The following is a 17,180-nucleotide window of genomic DNA, read 5'->3' on the forward strand; positions in this document are numbered from 1 at the left end:
TAGCTAGTAAAAGGCAGAGCTGGTTTCGATGGCAGACAGGCTACTTGCAGAGTCTCTGTACTGATGGCTGCACCCTACTCAGCACCACCCATGTTTGTGGAAGGATGTATTTCTGCACAGAAGAAGTTTTACCTGAGAGTTTACCAGACGAATGGTGGTTTTCGTGCCCACGTCTTGTTGGAATTTGACCGTGGGTGCCCCATTAAACCTCAGGACTGCATCGTGATCATCTGGAAACCACAAGGAAACAACACATCAGCAGTGATGACGGCGTGAACATCAGCGCTATGAGGAGAGAGGGAAGGTCTGGAGGGAGAGAGGGCAGAAGGAAGAGGAGGGCAAGGGAATAATGCTTTCCAATCTTTATGTCCTCATGGTACACAGGGGACAGTGACCATATTTGTTTGGCACAGTCAGGTCAGGTTCACAGACAGAGATCACCAGCTGTCTGCCCAGCCACTGCGAAGGCTAAAGAGGTCCGTACGTTGGTGTTCCTGAAACCCATTCAATGATGCACAGAGGCAATGTGGGCAGGGCCAGTGCATTCCCCAGTGAATCACTATTCCAGTTACCAAAGGAGCAAACCAGACATTCTTTTGGTATTACTTGTAGGTCATACTTCTATCCTTATCAGAAAATCAAGATCTTACCATAAGCTTGGCTTAACCCACAAGGGCAGAGTATCCCCATGGCACTCTGAAAAGCTGGCTGGGCATAGCACACGACAGCTCCCTAAGTGTTCCCTTTAGGAATCCAAGCCCCTGGAGGGGTCACAAACCTGGGTGCTGGACGAGATGGAACGAGAAGTCATAGAGCTAAACTAAACCCCATATTTTCTTTTTTTTTTTAAAAAAAAAAAAAAAGCTGTTTGTAAGGAATAAAATCTTCAATCCAGCCAAGATCAAATAGACCATCTTTTTAAAAATCTGCTCACTCCCCAGCTCTCATTCTCTGTCCTTGTAGCTGTTCAAGCAGTGTTTGGAAGACTAGGAGAAGATTCTCTATCTGCAATGACCAATCTGATGCGGGAAGGAACTGATGACTTCTAAGATCCATTTTAACCTGGAGCCTCTGACCCTATGAGAGCTCCTTTCAAGCTTACGTGATCAAACAAGCTTCAGTGCACCACTGAAATCTGCACAGGATTTAGAGGTCAGTCCAAATCTCTGTTCAATTTCTTTCCATGAGGGAGTGATTTTGGATGATTCATGCACAAAGGTGGCATCAGGAGAAGAAGGGTAGGAGTGGATTTTGGCTCAATATAAGAGGGTCTAAAGGAGAATATCCACAGAATTAAGGGATGAAAGCCTCCCTCTTTTTATATCCCTACACCCCAGCAATCTAGATATCTCATTCACAAAAACAACCCTATCCTCAATCATAGGGGAAAAAATTTTTTTCAAAATGGTTTAAAAGTTACATTGGCATATATATATATATATATATATACACACACACACACACACACACACACACACACACACACACAACTATGTGTAAAATAGATAGCTAGCTGTATAACACAGGGAATTCAGCCCAGTGCTCTATAACAATCCAGATGGGTGGGATGGGGGTTGGGGACGGGACGGAAGCACAGAGGAAGGAGATATATGTATTTAAAAAGCTGATTCACGTTCTTTTACAGCAGAAACCAATACAGCATTGTAAAGCAATTATCCTCCAATTAAAACTAAATTTTTTACAAGTTACATAAAATGTTCATAGTCTAGACATTATCAGATAACAAGACAGGCACAGAGAACCACAAATGGAGCAGCAAGTTTATCTTTAGATAACTCAGATTGCAATCAGTTTTGCTGAAATTAACCACTGGTTTCAAAAGTGACCAGCAGTAGCCATGCTAGAAATGCTGATGCATTAGAAACTTCAGTCCACTTTCCCATTTCACAGGTGAATAAATGATTAATCTGAGAGTCCTGGTAGAAAAGAATGGCAAGCTCAAAGGCAGTCATTGAGAATCAAATAAAAGGATTATTTAGAGTTGTGGGTGGAGTTTAATGAGGTAGCAATCAAAATGGACATGCCCTGGGGTTGGATCCGGCAGGGAACCCCACCGCTACACTACAGGCAGCAGGAGGCCACCCGGCGGGAACCTCAGAGGGAATCATCGCACAGCCTCTCTTTCTTCCTCTCCTCTACCTCCAGGCCTGGAAGGGAAAGGAAGCAAGCAGGACTCAGAGAACCTGACAGGGACTGAAACTTTTAGTCAAGGAAGAGAAGCAGTCTGCACTCACTCTAAAAGGAGAGATGGGACGGGGAAGGGGTGGGGGGAGGAGACAGGTACTCCGCCTCACTGTCCTTAGTCTCAGATTTGTGCCAGTGCGTCCACTATCTGTATGCTCAGTCATTCAGTTGTGTCCAGGTCTCTGCAGCCTCTTGGACTATTATAGCCCATGAGGCTCCTCTGTCCATGGGATTTCCCAGTCAAGAATACTGGAGTGTGTTGTCGTGCTCTTCTCCAGGGCATCTTCCCAACCCAGGGACTGAACCCACATCTCTTGTATCTCCTGCATTGCAGGCAGATTCTTTACCACTAGCACTACCTGGGAAACCCGCCTCCACTGTCTAGTTCCAAGTGAAAGCCCAAAGGGCAAGAACGCCCAGGTGACACAGTCTACATTTCTACTTCCCAGGAAAGGGTGGAGGGTGGGTTTGGAGCGGCAGATAGAGAACATCCAGTACAGGAGGCTTGGGATAGGCGCCTGGCTGACCATGAGAAAGGAGAATGTTTTTGTTCCTTCAATAAATACTGACTAAGCACCTACTCTCTGCCTGGCACTGGAGACAAGGTTGTGAGCAAGAAATCAAGGTCCTTCCTTTCCCTTAGAGACCTTGAAATCCACTGTAAAGAGAAAGGCAATAAATAAGCACAACAACCTACATTCAAGATAACTACAGATTGTGGTCAGTACTGTGGCACAAAATAGTAACCTATAATGGAAAAGAATCTGAAAAAAATATACATATATATGGGAAGGGTCCAGGAAAGTAAATTCCAGCCAGAGGACACAGCAGTGTCAAGACCCTAAGGCGGGTAAGGACTTAACTGGGAACAAATGACTGAGGGAAAGAAAAAGATGCAGCGGAAGAGGCTGGAAGAAAGCAAATCATGCAGGCTGTGGTATGAAGGTATGAAGTTTGAATTTTATTCTACGATTAAAAAAAAAATCAAAGAAGAAAACTTTAAAACAGACCACTAAATTTAAGCTCAAAAAAAAAAAAGGGGGGGATTAGATTCTTATTTGCCAAACTGTCCTTTGCTATTGCTATTGAAGACTAAAAAACTTTGAGTCTCAAATAGGTCTTCAGGAAATCACCAGGAGAAAGCCACAGCTACTGGGCTCCCAGCAAATAGGTCTTGAAGGAGGAAGGCTGTAGAAAACAAGGGGATCCACTTCTCTTTAACTTAGAATTAGAACACAGAAAAAGATGCAAATTAGAAAAGGAAGAAATACACCACAATATGCATGTGACATACTACATGCTCAGAAAATGCAACAGAATCAGTTTGTCAGTAAATTCATAAATACACCAAAATCTACTGTGACCAGGTATAATAACTCCAAATAGCTAGAGATTATGGTGAAAGAAATTTTATCACTACTTGGACCAAATGTTTTTTTATATTTTCCAATGAGCTTAATGAAACATATAACCATGTATGGAAGACCATATTCTGATTCTGACTAGGAAAACTAGATATGACACAGATTGGGGCTGGCAAACTATGGCCCACAGTGCAAATCTGACCTGTCTCATCTTTGTAAATAAAGTTTTATTGGAACATAACCAGATACATTCATTTATTATTGTCTGTGGTTGATTTTCAGATAGTAAATAATCTGCCTGCAATGTAGGAGACACGGGTTTGATCCCTGGGTCAGGAAGGTTCCCTGGAGAAGGGAATGGCAACGTACTCCCATATTCTTGCCTGGAGAATCCCATGGATGGAGGAGCCTGACCATCTACAGTCCATGGGGTCACAAAGAATCAGACATGACTGAGCAAATGAGCATGCATGCACGCCCGTGGTTGATTTTGCACTAAAATAGCAGTCATTTTAAGAGACACTGTATGTCTTCAAAACCAAAAATATTTGCTATCTGGCCCTTTATAGGGAAAGTTTGCTGAACCCTGATATAAACAATCATGCTGTCTGAGCTACTCAATATCCAAGGATGTCTTCCCAGTCATCACTTTGCCCAGGAACTCCATCTGCCCAAAAATATACCCAAACTCTACCCACTTTTGCCTTCCATCATGTGGTACACCTGCTTCACTTCAGCCTTTCCTACTGGTCCTTCTGATTTTTTCTTTTTTTTTTTGTTTGTCCCTGTTATTTCCTTGCCCTTCAAGTGTAAACTTTGCTTTAGGTTTTCTCATCGGTCTTCTTTTCTGGATTACAGCTATCACCTTGAAACAAATGACTCTTAATCTCCCACCCTTACACTTTCCTGGAAGCAAATATCCAACTGCATAGATACCCACAAACACTTCAGACTTAGAATGTCCAAAATGGAACCTGTCTTCCTCCAGAAGAATGCTCCCTGGTGATATAATATAGCCTGCTCCCAGGCCAGAGACCCTGGCTTCTACCACTCACTCAAGGTCATGTCTAATTAGAACCAAGTTCTGTCTCTTCTACCTCACCACGCCTCTCAAGTCAAACCTTTTCTTCCCACCACCACTACCACTGCTCAACAGGCCTGGCACTTCTCACTGGATGTGGCAATAGTCCCTAAGAGCAGAGAGATTAGATTGCAATCCCCTGAGACAAGGAGACTCAGAGACATATGAAACCTCTCTGAAACACACATGATCCAAACACTTGCTTGCTCAAAACCTCTAGGTCTCTCCATGGCTTAAAGAACCAAATTCAAAGTCCTTATTATGACGGTCAACTTCCTCTAAGAACTGAACCCTGACTACCCTTCTGACCTCATTTCTCAGCCCTCTTCACCCTGTGAGACCCTACCTCCCAGCCAAACAGGGTTATTTGTGATGCTTAAACATGCTCTGCACTTTTTTTTTTTCCATGCAGCCTTTGCTTCTTACTTTTGTCTCAGAATGTTCTTCTCTTCTCTTCTAGGAGAGAAAATCAGGAAGAATATGAAGTGATTAATGTAACCTGACAAGGGATTCATTCATTATTATAAAATTACAATCGCCATGGGGCACAAAAGAAGAGTTTAGGCTAAGTGTGGGGGCCTTGGAGTCAAACACCCCAGTTTCAAGTCCCTACTATCAACCAGCTGTGTAAGCTTTCTGAGTGTTAATACTTGGCTCATCAGTAAACGGGGACAATAACTGTACCTACCTCGTGGGATTACCAGGAGGATTAAAAGAGCAAGGTTTATTACTCACACAGCAAGTGCACCATACGTGTTACTATTAGTTATAATATTTGTTAAGTGTGCTACTGCTTGAAATGAATATTCAAACAAATCTAAGATACTTTACATGTGTATGTATCAAAAACAATTAAAAATTACTATGCCCTTTGTTGGCTGGTTTGTGGGACTGCCAGAGACACAACACATTGTTAACAGTTCCTCTGATAAACAGTTTTGTAATACACCAGAAAAAGAGCCCTAAAACATACGTCACTTTGGTCTTCTAGCCCCACTCCTGAGGGTATTTCCCCTTTGGAGGACAGTAGTAGTCACTTACGGAGAAGGCAATGGCAACCCACTCCAGTACTCTTGCCTGGAAAATCCTGCAGTCCATGGGGTTGCTAGGAGTCGGACACAACTGAGTGACTTCACTTTCACTTTTCACTTTCATGCATTGGAGAAGGAAATGGCAACCCACTCCAGTGTTGTTGCCTGGAGAATCCCAGGGACGGGGGAGCCTGGTGGGCTGCCGTCTATGGGGTCGCACAGAGTTGGACACGACTGAAGCGACTTAGCAGCAGCAGCAGCAATAGTCACTTAAGTTATCTTCACAAAAAAACTCATTAGCAGTACTACTTTTAAGAGCAAACAATTTGAAACTATTTGATATATTCAACAGTAGGAAATAAGCTGGACAAATTCCAGATGTGATGGGAAGGCTGTGGGACTGGCAAGCTCAGAGGCCTTTAAAAGAAGGCCTTTCCTCTCACTTTCCTCTTTGTATTCTAAGTTCCTACTTGGTACTGTTGATGAATCCATGAGGGAATAAAAGAATACATGAATTAATTTCTTAATGTATTTGTTAGACTAAATGCCCAAGGGAAATACCCAATAAAAGGCAGAACATTTGAAGTCTAGCACATGATTTTTGTTAGATCTCAGGATCAAAGTCCTTCCATGAAATCACATTTGAAATGGTAACTGCAGTCTATAGAAAAACATTATTTTAAAGTTTAAACACCTCCAATGTTTTATGAAGTACATAAAAATAAAGATTATAGTTCCAATTCATGGAAGTATTAGGTTCTACCTGAAACTTCAACACAATTCCAGCCAGGCAGGCAATGGTGACTTGAAGAAGAGGATCAGCTAACATCTGGAATATTCTAAACATTACCATTAAAGAGAAAAATTGGGGAAGGAAGAAAGAAATCTAGTTCCATTATAGATGAAATAAAAACCAGTTACATTTAGCTTCTAGAGAATGAAGTCCAAAAGAAACCAAAAAAAGCAAAAGCAAAAGTTGGGGTGGGGTTGGTTATCTTGGCAGCTTTTATTCCTAAGTGCTGCCCATTTGGGGAAGTATAAAATATGATCTCATCACTTCTTTCTGCTCTAGAGAATCTAATTTGGGTCTACTTTTCTTCTTTTGAGAGCCTGTGCTCGGTTTCAGACCATTTTTCCTGGCAGTCATATGAAGGAAATAAAAAAGGAGACATATGACCTCACCTGCTCCAGTACCTTCCAGGGCCTGACAGAAGAGCTAGGCTTCCTGCGCTTTGCTTTCTTTAGCCTAATTCATTTCACAATCATGGAAAACACATTCTCTCAGAACAATCAAACTAAGGAACGTTAAGCAAATCCATAGCACTGTGCTATATATATGTTTACAAATCTGGATAAACTTTCTACTTTTTTAAGTTTATTTCTATTGAAATATAGTTTGTGTCTTTTTTTTATTAGAGGATAATTGCTTTACAATGTTGTGTTGGTCTCTGCCGTGCAACAGCACACATCAGTCATAATTATATATATATATCTATCTCCCCTCCCTCTTGAGCCTCTGAAGTATAGCTGATTTAAGATGGTGCATCAGCTTCAGGTGTATTGCACAGTGACTCATGTACATATACACACACACCACACACATATATATGCATGCTACATCACTTCAGTCATGTCCAACTCTGTGTGGCCCTATGGACCATAGCCCACCAGGCTCCTCTGTCCAAGGGATTCTCTAGGCAAGAATACTGAAGTAGGTTGCCATTTCCTCCTCCAGGGGATCTTCCCAAACCAGGGATCAAACCCCAGTCTCTTATTCCTCCTGTACTGGCAGGCAGGTTCTTTTCCCTCCTGGGAAGCCCATGAAAAATATATATATATAATTTTTTTCAGATTCTTTTCCCTCATAGGTTATTATAAAATACTGAGAATAGCTCCCTATGTTATACAGCAGCTTCTTGTTGGTTTATCTCTTTCATAGAGCGTATATGTTAACCCTAATTTGTCTATCTTAATGAACTATGAAAAATTTTGGGAAAAGCAAATTTATATATTCTCATCAGTGATTTTTAACCATTTTGGGGGTCACAGACCCCTTTGAGATACAATGGAAAGCTATGGACTCTATCTTTGGAACAACGCAAGCTGAATTATACAAATACACACGGTAAACACACATAAACAGCACACAGTTTTCATATGATTTTAGGGATTTGTGAACCTCCTGAAGTTGGTCCAGAATCCCCAATTAATTCCTTTCAAAGAGGAAAAACTAAAAATTAGTTAGGTCATTGAGGCCAAAAGAGATAATTAGTTGCTAATTAATCAGTAAATAATAGAATTTCAGCACCTGAAGATAAAGTAGAGATCTATGCTTTAAATATTTTTAAATGTTTATGCAGTGTTTTGCTTCTTGGTAGCAAAGGAACTTTCTTTTCAAATAAAATTTTCTGTAGGACACCAGTATTTAAGATGGATCAAAATAGAGCTATTCAAATTAATAAAGCTGCTGGAAGACTGGATCCCCATTCTCTCCACTGCCCGCTTGCCACCTCTGACCTGTGAAGCACATCTGAGAAACACCCACTGGGCTGCTCCACCAGTCCACGAGCCATACTGGGACTGCTAGTCCCCACTCCTGTCCACGTGCCCAGATGGTCCAAATGAGCACTGGCCACTCAGAAAACAGTCTCCACATGGCAGAACCCACCTATTTCTCGACCCAGCCGGGAGGACTTCAGAGATCCTGCTGAAGAGACCACAGCACACCTGCCCCACGGCCCGGCCTTGGTCCTAATGTCCTCCTGAGGCAGGTAGCCCTCCCAGTCAGAGGTGTTGAAGGGAAAATCTGTGGCCTCTATCATTGAAATGTTGACGTGGTCCCGCAGGTGGCAAAGCAGGGCCTCTGCACTGAACTTGACCCCAGGCCCCGGCCCCTTGTACGTCACTTTGTACTTGTTCATGTTCAGATAATTCTTCCGGATAGTTTGCAGCCTGGGGGCAAGGTTTTTGGAGGAGCTGTCCTTGTCCCAAACCTGGAAGGCAGCCCCCAACTTGGCCTTGGGACCACCGAGTGCCTGGATGTTCTTCTGGGGGTTGTGGGTGCTGCTGGAGGACCCAGGTTGGGAACTAGAGCTCATGGCCAGTTTCTCCAGGCCCTGCAACATCTGGTATTCCTTGTTCTGCAGTTTAAGGAACTCATAGTAATTCCCTTTCTTCTTTTCCTTCCACACACAGACGATGGCAAACAGGAGAAAGATGAGCACACAGCAGCTGAAGAATTTTTTCTTCAAGCTGGTGCGAGTCATAATGAAAGGCATGTTCAAGGAAACCATGCTGTTCTGAGCAGGAAAATATGCCTAAAAAAAAGTGAGACAAGGCAGAAAGAGATGTAAAGAACAGCCAAAAGTAATGACGAGCTGAGCAATGGCTTTAGAGCGACGAGAACTGAATTCCAGCCCATGCCTATCTCCCATTTTCAGCAAGTCTCAAAAAAAAAAAAAAAAAAAAATCACCCTCAGTTTGGGCTTGAAATGTAGAAAGTCATCCTCAGACACTCTCATCTTCCTCTCTGAGCCATGAGCACTCTATGGACTCGCCCACCACACCCTTGTACTCCCTGAATCTTAGTTTCCTGTTGTCTCAGTCTGGCTTCCTGATTGCTCTCTGAGCTTCCTGAGGTCGGGAACCACAACTTACACATTCAGTTCCTAGAGCCTCACACTCTTTGTTCAAGGAAGGCATACATGCTTGAAAAACTAAAAGAGAACAGCAGAGCAGGCTGACATGTCTATGTCACAGGAAGCCAAACTCCATAAAAAGGCCTGGCCTCCTTTTAAAATTGCCAGGAAGAGACCTCTCACCATAAACAGTGTGGTAGGGGCACAGTGCATCTCTCTAAGGGCTCTGGTGCTAGATTCCTATGCGAGAAGAAAGCCAAGGGCTAGCTTCACAATAGAACACTCAGGTTTATGGAGTTCTGCATGTGGCAGGAAACTGACTCTCCTCACAGCAGAAGATGGGATCTCCTAATAAGATAGCAGATATGTGACCAGTTAAGGAAATGAAAACAAAAATGCATTAAGCACATAGGAGGTTATTTCATTTAATTTCATCATAAACCAGGGGACATCATGATACACAATATCAGTGAGCACCATGTTAATAATAACCTAACATGAAGGGCATCTCCAGAGCTGTGCAGAAAAGCCCTGACCATCACCAACCATGATGGTGCCATAATCTCCATTGCTATAGATTAACCACCTGAGGCGCTGAGAAATTAAGAGAAATGCCTAGGATCACAGAACTGCGTGAACAGTAGCACTGAGATCCAAATCCAAGCGCACTCGCTTTCCTAACCCGTGACCCTTTCACTGCATTATCTCCAGGATGCCGAAAGTTCTAGAAAATGGACTTCACAAATTAAACAGAGCCTGCATAGGCCCCTTTATATCTAAGTAAAGACCTACTTTGCTTTCCCGGAATTTATTGTCAAACTGAACAGAAAATGGAAGAACTTTGAATTTAAATAATGTCTGTAATCTTCTGGAAAACATTAACTTATTCCCTAAGTAACTAGGTTTATTTACCATAATGAGTCAAAGCAACTACCCACAGGATTTTGCTAACCGATTAAGAATCTATACAGTAGTAATTAACACAACATTGTAATCAACCATACCATAATTTTTAAAAATTAAGAAAAAAAAATGAAACAGATCTATAGTCCACTTCCAGGAAGCCTGCTCCTAAGGATATCGGAGATAAGGTGGTAGGAGTACTAAAATGGGTATCACAGAACCTGGTTTCTTGTCCCCACTCTTGGTGGCCTTAGGCAAGTCTCTTAATCTCTCTGCACCTGTTTCTGTGGAGTAATCATCTCTGCCCTGTCTCATTCACTGGTCCTGAGAACACCAAAGGAGAATGGCATTCATGGACTTTGAACTAGGTAAATATAAAGGCACAGAAGGTTAGAGCAGCCCCCAGCCCCCACCGGCACAAGAGCCACATGGAAGCAATGTGGGACAGCAAACAACTGGCCATGACTCATCAACCTGAACTTCAGGTCCTTCATCACGTATCACTGAAGTACTGTTCACTTATAATGTTAGTCCCAGGTGTAAAACAGTGGTTTGATATTTTTATAGATTATAACATTTTTTACGAAAGTCTCTATGCGGTACATTACATCCCTGTGACTTAATTATAACTGATACTCTAGCCAGCCGGCCAAGACCACACCAGCACACTGAGGTATAACTGGTAGTTTATACCTCAAACCCCCTTTACCTCTTTCACACTTCCCCCTATCACCCTTCCCTCTGGCAACTATTAGTTTGTTCTCTGTATCTTTAAGTCTGTTTCTGTTTTTTGTTTTTGTAGATTCCACATGTAAGTGAAAACATACAGAATTTGTGGGTGTCTCTCTCTCTCTCTCTGTCTTATTTCACTTAGCGTAATATTCTTTGGGTCCATCCATATCACAAAATGCAAGGTTTTATGGTATGGCTTTATTCTTTTTAATGGCTGAGTAATATTCCATTGTGTTTGTGTATATACATGTATATATCACATACTCTTTATTCAGTCATCTGTTGATGGACCCTTAGGATGCTTCCATATCTTGGCGATAATAAATTGTAGGTAATTCTGCAATGAACATTGGCATGCATAAATCTTTTGAATTAGCTTTTTGTTTCCAGGATAAATACCCAGGAGTGGAACTGCCTTGATTATACAGTAGTCCTATATTTAATTTTTTAAGCTAACTCCACACTGTTTTCCACAGTGGATACACAAATTCACACCCCTACCAACAGTGTATGAGGGTTCCTTTTCTCCACACCCTTGACAGTACTTATCTTCTCTATTCTTCTCCTGAGTTTGGTGAGCATACTTATAATCCAGAATTCCAACCCAGACTTGTCTGACTAAAAGTCCATGGTTTTTGCACTAATGGACAGGCATTGTGAAAAAGTACAATGAAAAGTCAGTGTTGACTTAAGACTCAGAATTCAGGGTCTCTAATGAGATAACTGCTGGACAATCACAAAATAAACAGCCTCACTATCTGTGCTGACACTGCTACTGTGCACTATTTTACCAGTTAGGTGACCCAGCAATTGGATTTATCAGACCCAGTACAACCCTGTGAGATAAGCAGAGCAAATTTTATCAGTTTCATTTATAACTAAAGAAACTATGATTTTGTAAACATAAGTAAGTTTCAAAGTTGCGTGAGTGATTTGGTAATGATGGAGTTTGGACTTAACTTTTGTGTGTATAAGTGAAATAAGACAGGAGGTAGGGATGTGGAACCTGGCTCACTATCTCACTGGGCTGAGGCTCAGAAGGGCTTGTGTTCAGCTTCCTACCAAACCCTGCCCTCAAAGGTTGAGTTGCCCAGGAAAGAAGAGTTCTCCAATCCTTCAACCACACAGTCTTATAACTTCAAGAGCACCTCAGCCTTTAAGGTCAGTGCTCTGTCATGAGTGCCACGGGCACTCATCTGAAACCTCACGTCAAGGCTCCCAGTTCTCTGAACACCATCCTCTGTTGAGGCTCCAAGTCCACCACTGGCTAGATCCTCTGGTCAGAGGGACACAGAGAGTCAGCCTCGTCTCTCAAGCTGCTACAGAGAGACACAGACTGAAGAAGCTTCATCTAAACAGCCCAGACTGAAGCAAAGGAATATAAATATTTTTCCCCAAGGTCTTTGGGAAAATAGTCCAAGTTTTTAATTTCTCAACCATTTCTCTGATTGCCTTCTTACCTCTCTACAACTTCGCACTGCTGGAATCTCTCCCCTTGTCCATTTGCCTGGCAACCAAACAGCCTTTCCATTTCTGGGCTCCTCTGGAGGCCACCTCCCCTTCCCTACTGTTCTTGCTCCCTGCTATTTGTCTCTAGTGTTTGGTAATGCTTGCTTTTGATTTTCTTTTTTAGGCTATGCCCTACAACATGTGGGATCTTAGTTCCCAGACCAGGAATCAAACCCCTGCCCACTGCATTGGGAGCATGAAGTCTTAGCCACTGGACCACCAGAGAAGTCCCGGTAATGTTTGCTTTTCATGCTGACCCCCTGCTAGAGGGAGATTCCTCCTGGCTCATTTCTGAAATTCCAGTGCCCCCTCACACCTGGAACACAGTGGGTATTCAATAAAGGATTCTTGAATTGATTGGACTTATCAACGAATGCTAACAACCCCCACCTGGCTTCTAGAGGAATAAGTAACAACTCACATTATCACCTACAGAGAATAAGCCAACACTGAACCAACAGAAAGAAAATCCCAAAGGAGGGATCCCCATCTATATCACTATATCACTACATGCTGAGTATCACATTCAGGGCTTGGCCAGAGTAGGTGCTTTAAAAAGGTAGATTGAATTATAGAATAACTATTAATCTTATATTTATAGTTTACAGAAATAGGCAAATCACCTATCAACACTAAGGACTGAAAAAATAAAAATAAAAAACACGAAGAAAACAGCAAAGCTGTAGCCAGACGTTGAGCCCCTATGTCTTCTTGCCAGCGCACTCCACTGGGCCTCTCCTAAACAGAGTATGGACCCCTATGCTGCTGCACATCCCACTCCTCCAGGTGCTCCTTACCTGCTTCTAGCTAATCCTCCTGGGCTGCAAGCCCCCCAGGTCCTCAGGAACGAGCACTGCTCTCCATGGATGTCTATTTTACTGGGTCTGGAGGCCAAGGCTCATTGTTCTCAGGATGATCAAAAACCATCTACAAAGAGGACAGTAAAACAGAGTGAAGCACCAGTTTCCAAGAGGAGCAAGGTTAAAGATTAAAAAGATAGACAGGGACCTCTGCCAAACTCCAATGTGGGCCCTGGTATGGCTCAATCCAGAAAGCCCCAAGGGCTCAGAAAAAAAAAAGAGACAAAAGTCAATTACAGGTGCAGTGTTCTGGGTTAATAAACATCACAGAAATCCTAGAAATAGTCCAATACTAATAAGAACATGACAGAAAGATGAAGCAAGCACCATACACCAACCTGGGAAGAAAGAATTGTTTAGTCTCTGGTTTGGGCATACATAAATAGCAATTTTGAGAAGACAGGATTCAGTTCATCCAAAATGAACTCTAAACAGACCTTTTAAAAGTTATTTATTATCAAAGAATATTTAACAATATATGAAAGTTCTATCAGTATAATGTTAACTGAAATTCAGAAAAAAAATTTTAAATTCAAATGTGAGAAAGAGCAAAGACTATACCAATATACACACACACACACATACCTAGAAGGTAGAATAAGGAGTAATGAGCATTTTCTTTTTTTTTTATAAATTTTTGTATATCAAAAAATTTCTAAAGCATACATGCATTACTCTTAGAGTTATAAAAAACTATAAAAATGTTTTAGAAGCTAAAAATAGAACTCTATACTTGTCAGTTTTCTTTCTTCTGATGGAATGTAGAAAAATAACAAAGGAAAACTTAATAGTTGCATGAAAATTCCAACTTCTATGCAGTAAAAATATTGTAATAAAAAGGAAAAATAAGACTCAAGGTGTGTGAAAGTTTCATAGTAAAAGCCTTTAAAAATGAACAGGCAATCAACAAGAGCAAACAAATCACAAAACAGAAAATACCATTAATAAACATATGAAATTATGATTACTCTTGAGAGAAACCCAAAAGAGGTAACTGGAACATAGATACTAGTTTATAAAATTAACTTTAACTAATAGTTTTCAAAATGATAATACTCATTGACAGGCAGATTATAATGAAATTGGTATATTTCAAGAGAGCAGTAGAAATTAATTTAACTTTTTTAGAAAGTAATCACACCAAAGAATTAAGAGCTTATGACTATGAATCAAGTTATTGTACTTCCAGGAAATAAGATTGAATAAATAATTCCAAGGGGAAAACGTTGTATATTTCTATTTCCTCACATATAAGATAATTCTCTACCTTACACAGCTTTGGTGAGAACTGGAAGAAGATTCATGAGACAAAGAATGAGTTTTATGAAGCAATTTGCATGTGCAAAAAGAAAAAACAGCTTTTAGTTTCAAAGAGATTTATAATGGTGAAAAAATCTAAAATTAATAATTAAGCTTACAACAATAGCAAAATAATTAAACTATGGTACTTACAATCAGATAGAATATATATATATAACGGTATATGTATTTTAAGTAGCAACATGAAGTAAAATGCTTAAAATATTATAACAAAGAAAGTGAAACAAAATGTTACCTGTACATACATCACTGTGACTAAAAGTTCTACATATCCAAATATCTAGGCTGGGAGTGTCTGAGCTTTTCATGACCAGGAGGCAGGCAGGCAGGTCCTGGGCGTGATGGACAGGACAGAAGTGAGAGGTGCCGTTCTGCTCTTTGTCAAAAAACAGTCAGGGCTCCCCTTACCCACTTAGCGAAGCACTGGCTCCCTAGCAGCCTCCTGGTGCAGTCCAAAAATTGCCTCTGATAGCCAGCCTTCTTTCATGTCATACAAGCTTCCTCTGAGGCGAGGGAGGGGGGTTTGTGATTATGCAAGCATTCATATTATTATTGGATTACCATTTCTCTCCTCCTACTAAAACTGTGAACCCTGTAAGTGCTGGTTCTTCACTACTACCCTCGGTGCCCAGATGCATGTCTGGCATATGGGAGATACTCAATGAGACTCGGTTTCGATCCCTGGGTCCAGAAGATACCCTGGAGAAGGAAATGGCAACCCACTCCAATATTCTTGCCTGGGAAATCCCATTGTTAGGTAGTTAGAATAGGAAAAAGGAGTCCAGAATGGCAGCGGTTAAAAGACAAAGGAAAAGCCCACAAAAATAAAACAAAGGTCCAGAACCAAGTGAGGACCTCAGGTAAAACAAACAGCATTCCTGGCTAGCCCAATTTACATAGGGCAGGCCCAGGGGGAGGAGAAAAAACGTACAAAAAGAGGAGCCAAAATTGGGCTGGGGGCTTCTCTTTGTGTCTTTTAGGTCGACCCGCCCTCACACCTTGAGGATGTATTTTCCTTTGCTTTAGGAATAAAACTGAGCTGTAGCACGGAACTGTAACACTTGTCCGTCCGAGGAAATTATAAGGGGCTGTAACACTGGGCCACTTGTTGCTTCAAATTTTTGTTGCGACAAGACAAAACCGAGGAAATTTCAAACTCCCCGACACCATGAATAGAGGAACCTGGCAGGCTGTGGTCCATGGGATCACAAAGAGACAACAAACAAGGATTATTTGTTGAATGAATGAATGAGGGAGGGAGGGAAGTGTTGCTCGTCCTTTAGAGGTCTATGTTACCTCAGGCACCACTGATGGACAGGGTTCCTGCTCAGCGGCCTCACAGACAACACTCTGGGCAGTCACGGCACTTAGGATGCCACTCTCACCTGTATTTGTCACTTCACTGCCACCCTCTCAATGCTCAGGCATAAGACCTGTGTTTGGGCTCACTGCACAGACATCAGAGGAGTGTAGCAAACCCAGTTCTTCCTCCCTCATATCACATTTACTTGGAACAACTTGCCCTCGAAGGAGATTAAAAATCACTCTTGATTCTTGATTTCTAAAAATCAACCAATTGAAACAAGTGGTATAACCTTTGATCTATATGTACTGTAGGTGGTGAAGGCCTTCCAAAAATAGTCACTGCTGGTCATGAGACACTAGCAGTGGTGATCTTCAACCAGCTACAGAAGCAGTAATAGCATCTTCAACTGTCTGGAAGGGACACTTTAGCACTCATGACAATAATAGTTACCAACTGTGTATTACTAGCTACATGTAAAGCACTGACTATAGCTTAAGAGTTAAGAGTAAGGACTCTGGAATTAGACTGAGCTGGGAAAGAGTTCAAACTGCCTCTCACCAGTTTACATGACCTTGGACAAGCTGTTCAACCCCCTAGGAATCAGTTTTTTTAATCTGTAAAATGGTAATAATAATAACAGAGCCCATCTCATGGGATTATTTAAATAATCAAGTTAGATAAAACACCCAAAGGGACTGCAATAGGAACTGTGACAAAAATTATCCACATCACTTCATTTACTCCTCACCATCCCGCCTTCCTCACCATCCCATGGTTGAGAGGATACCACTGCTATCCCCATTTTACAAACGGGGAGCCTGAGAAAAGAAAGAAGAGTGATTTGTCCAGAGTAACTCAGTTTTAGCACTCCAAATGCCTCATGCTCTTCCATGTGTTTGCAGTCCTGCCCAGAGAGCTCCTTCTGCTTGAAATGTCCTTTCCTACCCTGTTCACATAGGACCACAACCCCACCGCCCCCCACCCCCCGGCCGCCGAACCTCCTCTACTAGCTCAAGTGCCCCTGGACTTTGAAGCCTTTCTTGACACCATGAAGATCATCACAGCTCTGCTGTGCCTGTGCTGGCACCAGACCACATGTTTGCAGGTCTGTCCCAGCCTGTAAGATCTATCTCTGGCCCCCCGCACCTAGCCAGGCTCTGCACCATAACTGAGAAGTAGTCAGTCATGTTTGAATGAAAGAAAGAATCTAGCTCTGACACCTCTCCTCCCC

General features: G+C 41.9%; 1 protein-coding gene across 1 annotated transcript in view; it reads right to left on the reverse strand.

The window, feature by feature from the left end:
- Positions 1–13,376, reverse strand: part of ST6GAL1 (ST6 beta-galactoside alpha-2,6-sialyltransferase 1) — a 34,566-nt gene extending 21,190 nt beyond the window's left edge. Inside the window, 3 exon segments of the mRNA NM_001267880.1 lie at positions 133–230; positions 8,350–8,998; positions 13,261–13,376. Coding sequence (NP_001254809.1) covers positions 133–230; positions 8,350–8,947 — 696 coding nt within the window. The 5' untranslated portion in view covers positions 8,948–8,998; positions 13,261–13,376.
- Between the last annotated feature and the right edge of the window lie 3,804 nt (positions 13,377–17,180).

This window comes from Ovis aries, chromosome 1, assembly GCF_016772045.2.
Source record: "Ovis aries strain OAR_USU_Benz2616 breed Rambouillet chromosome 1, ARS-UI_Ramb_v3.0, whole genome shotgun sequence".
NCBI classification, from domain to species: domain Eukaryota; kingdom Metazoa; phylum Chordata; class Mammalia; order Artiodactyla; family Bovidae; genus Ovis; species Ovis aries.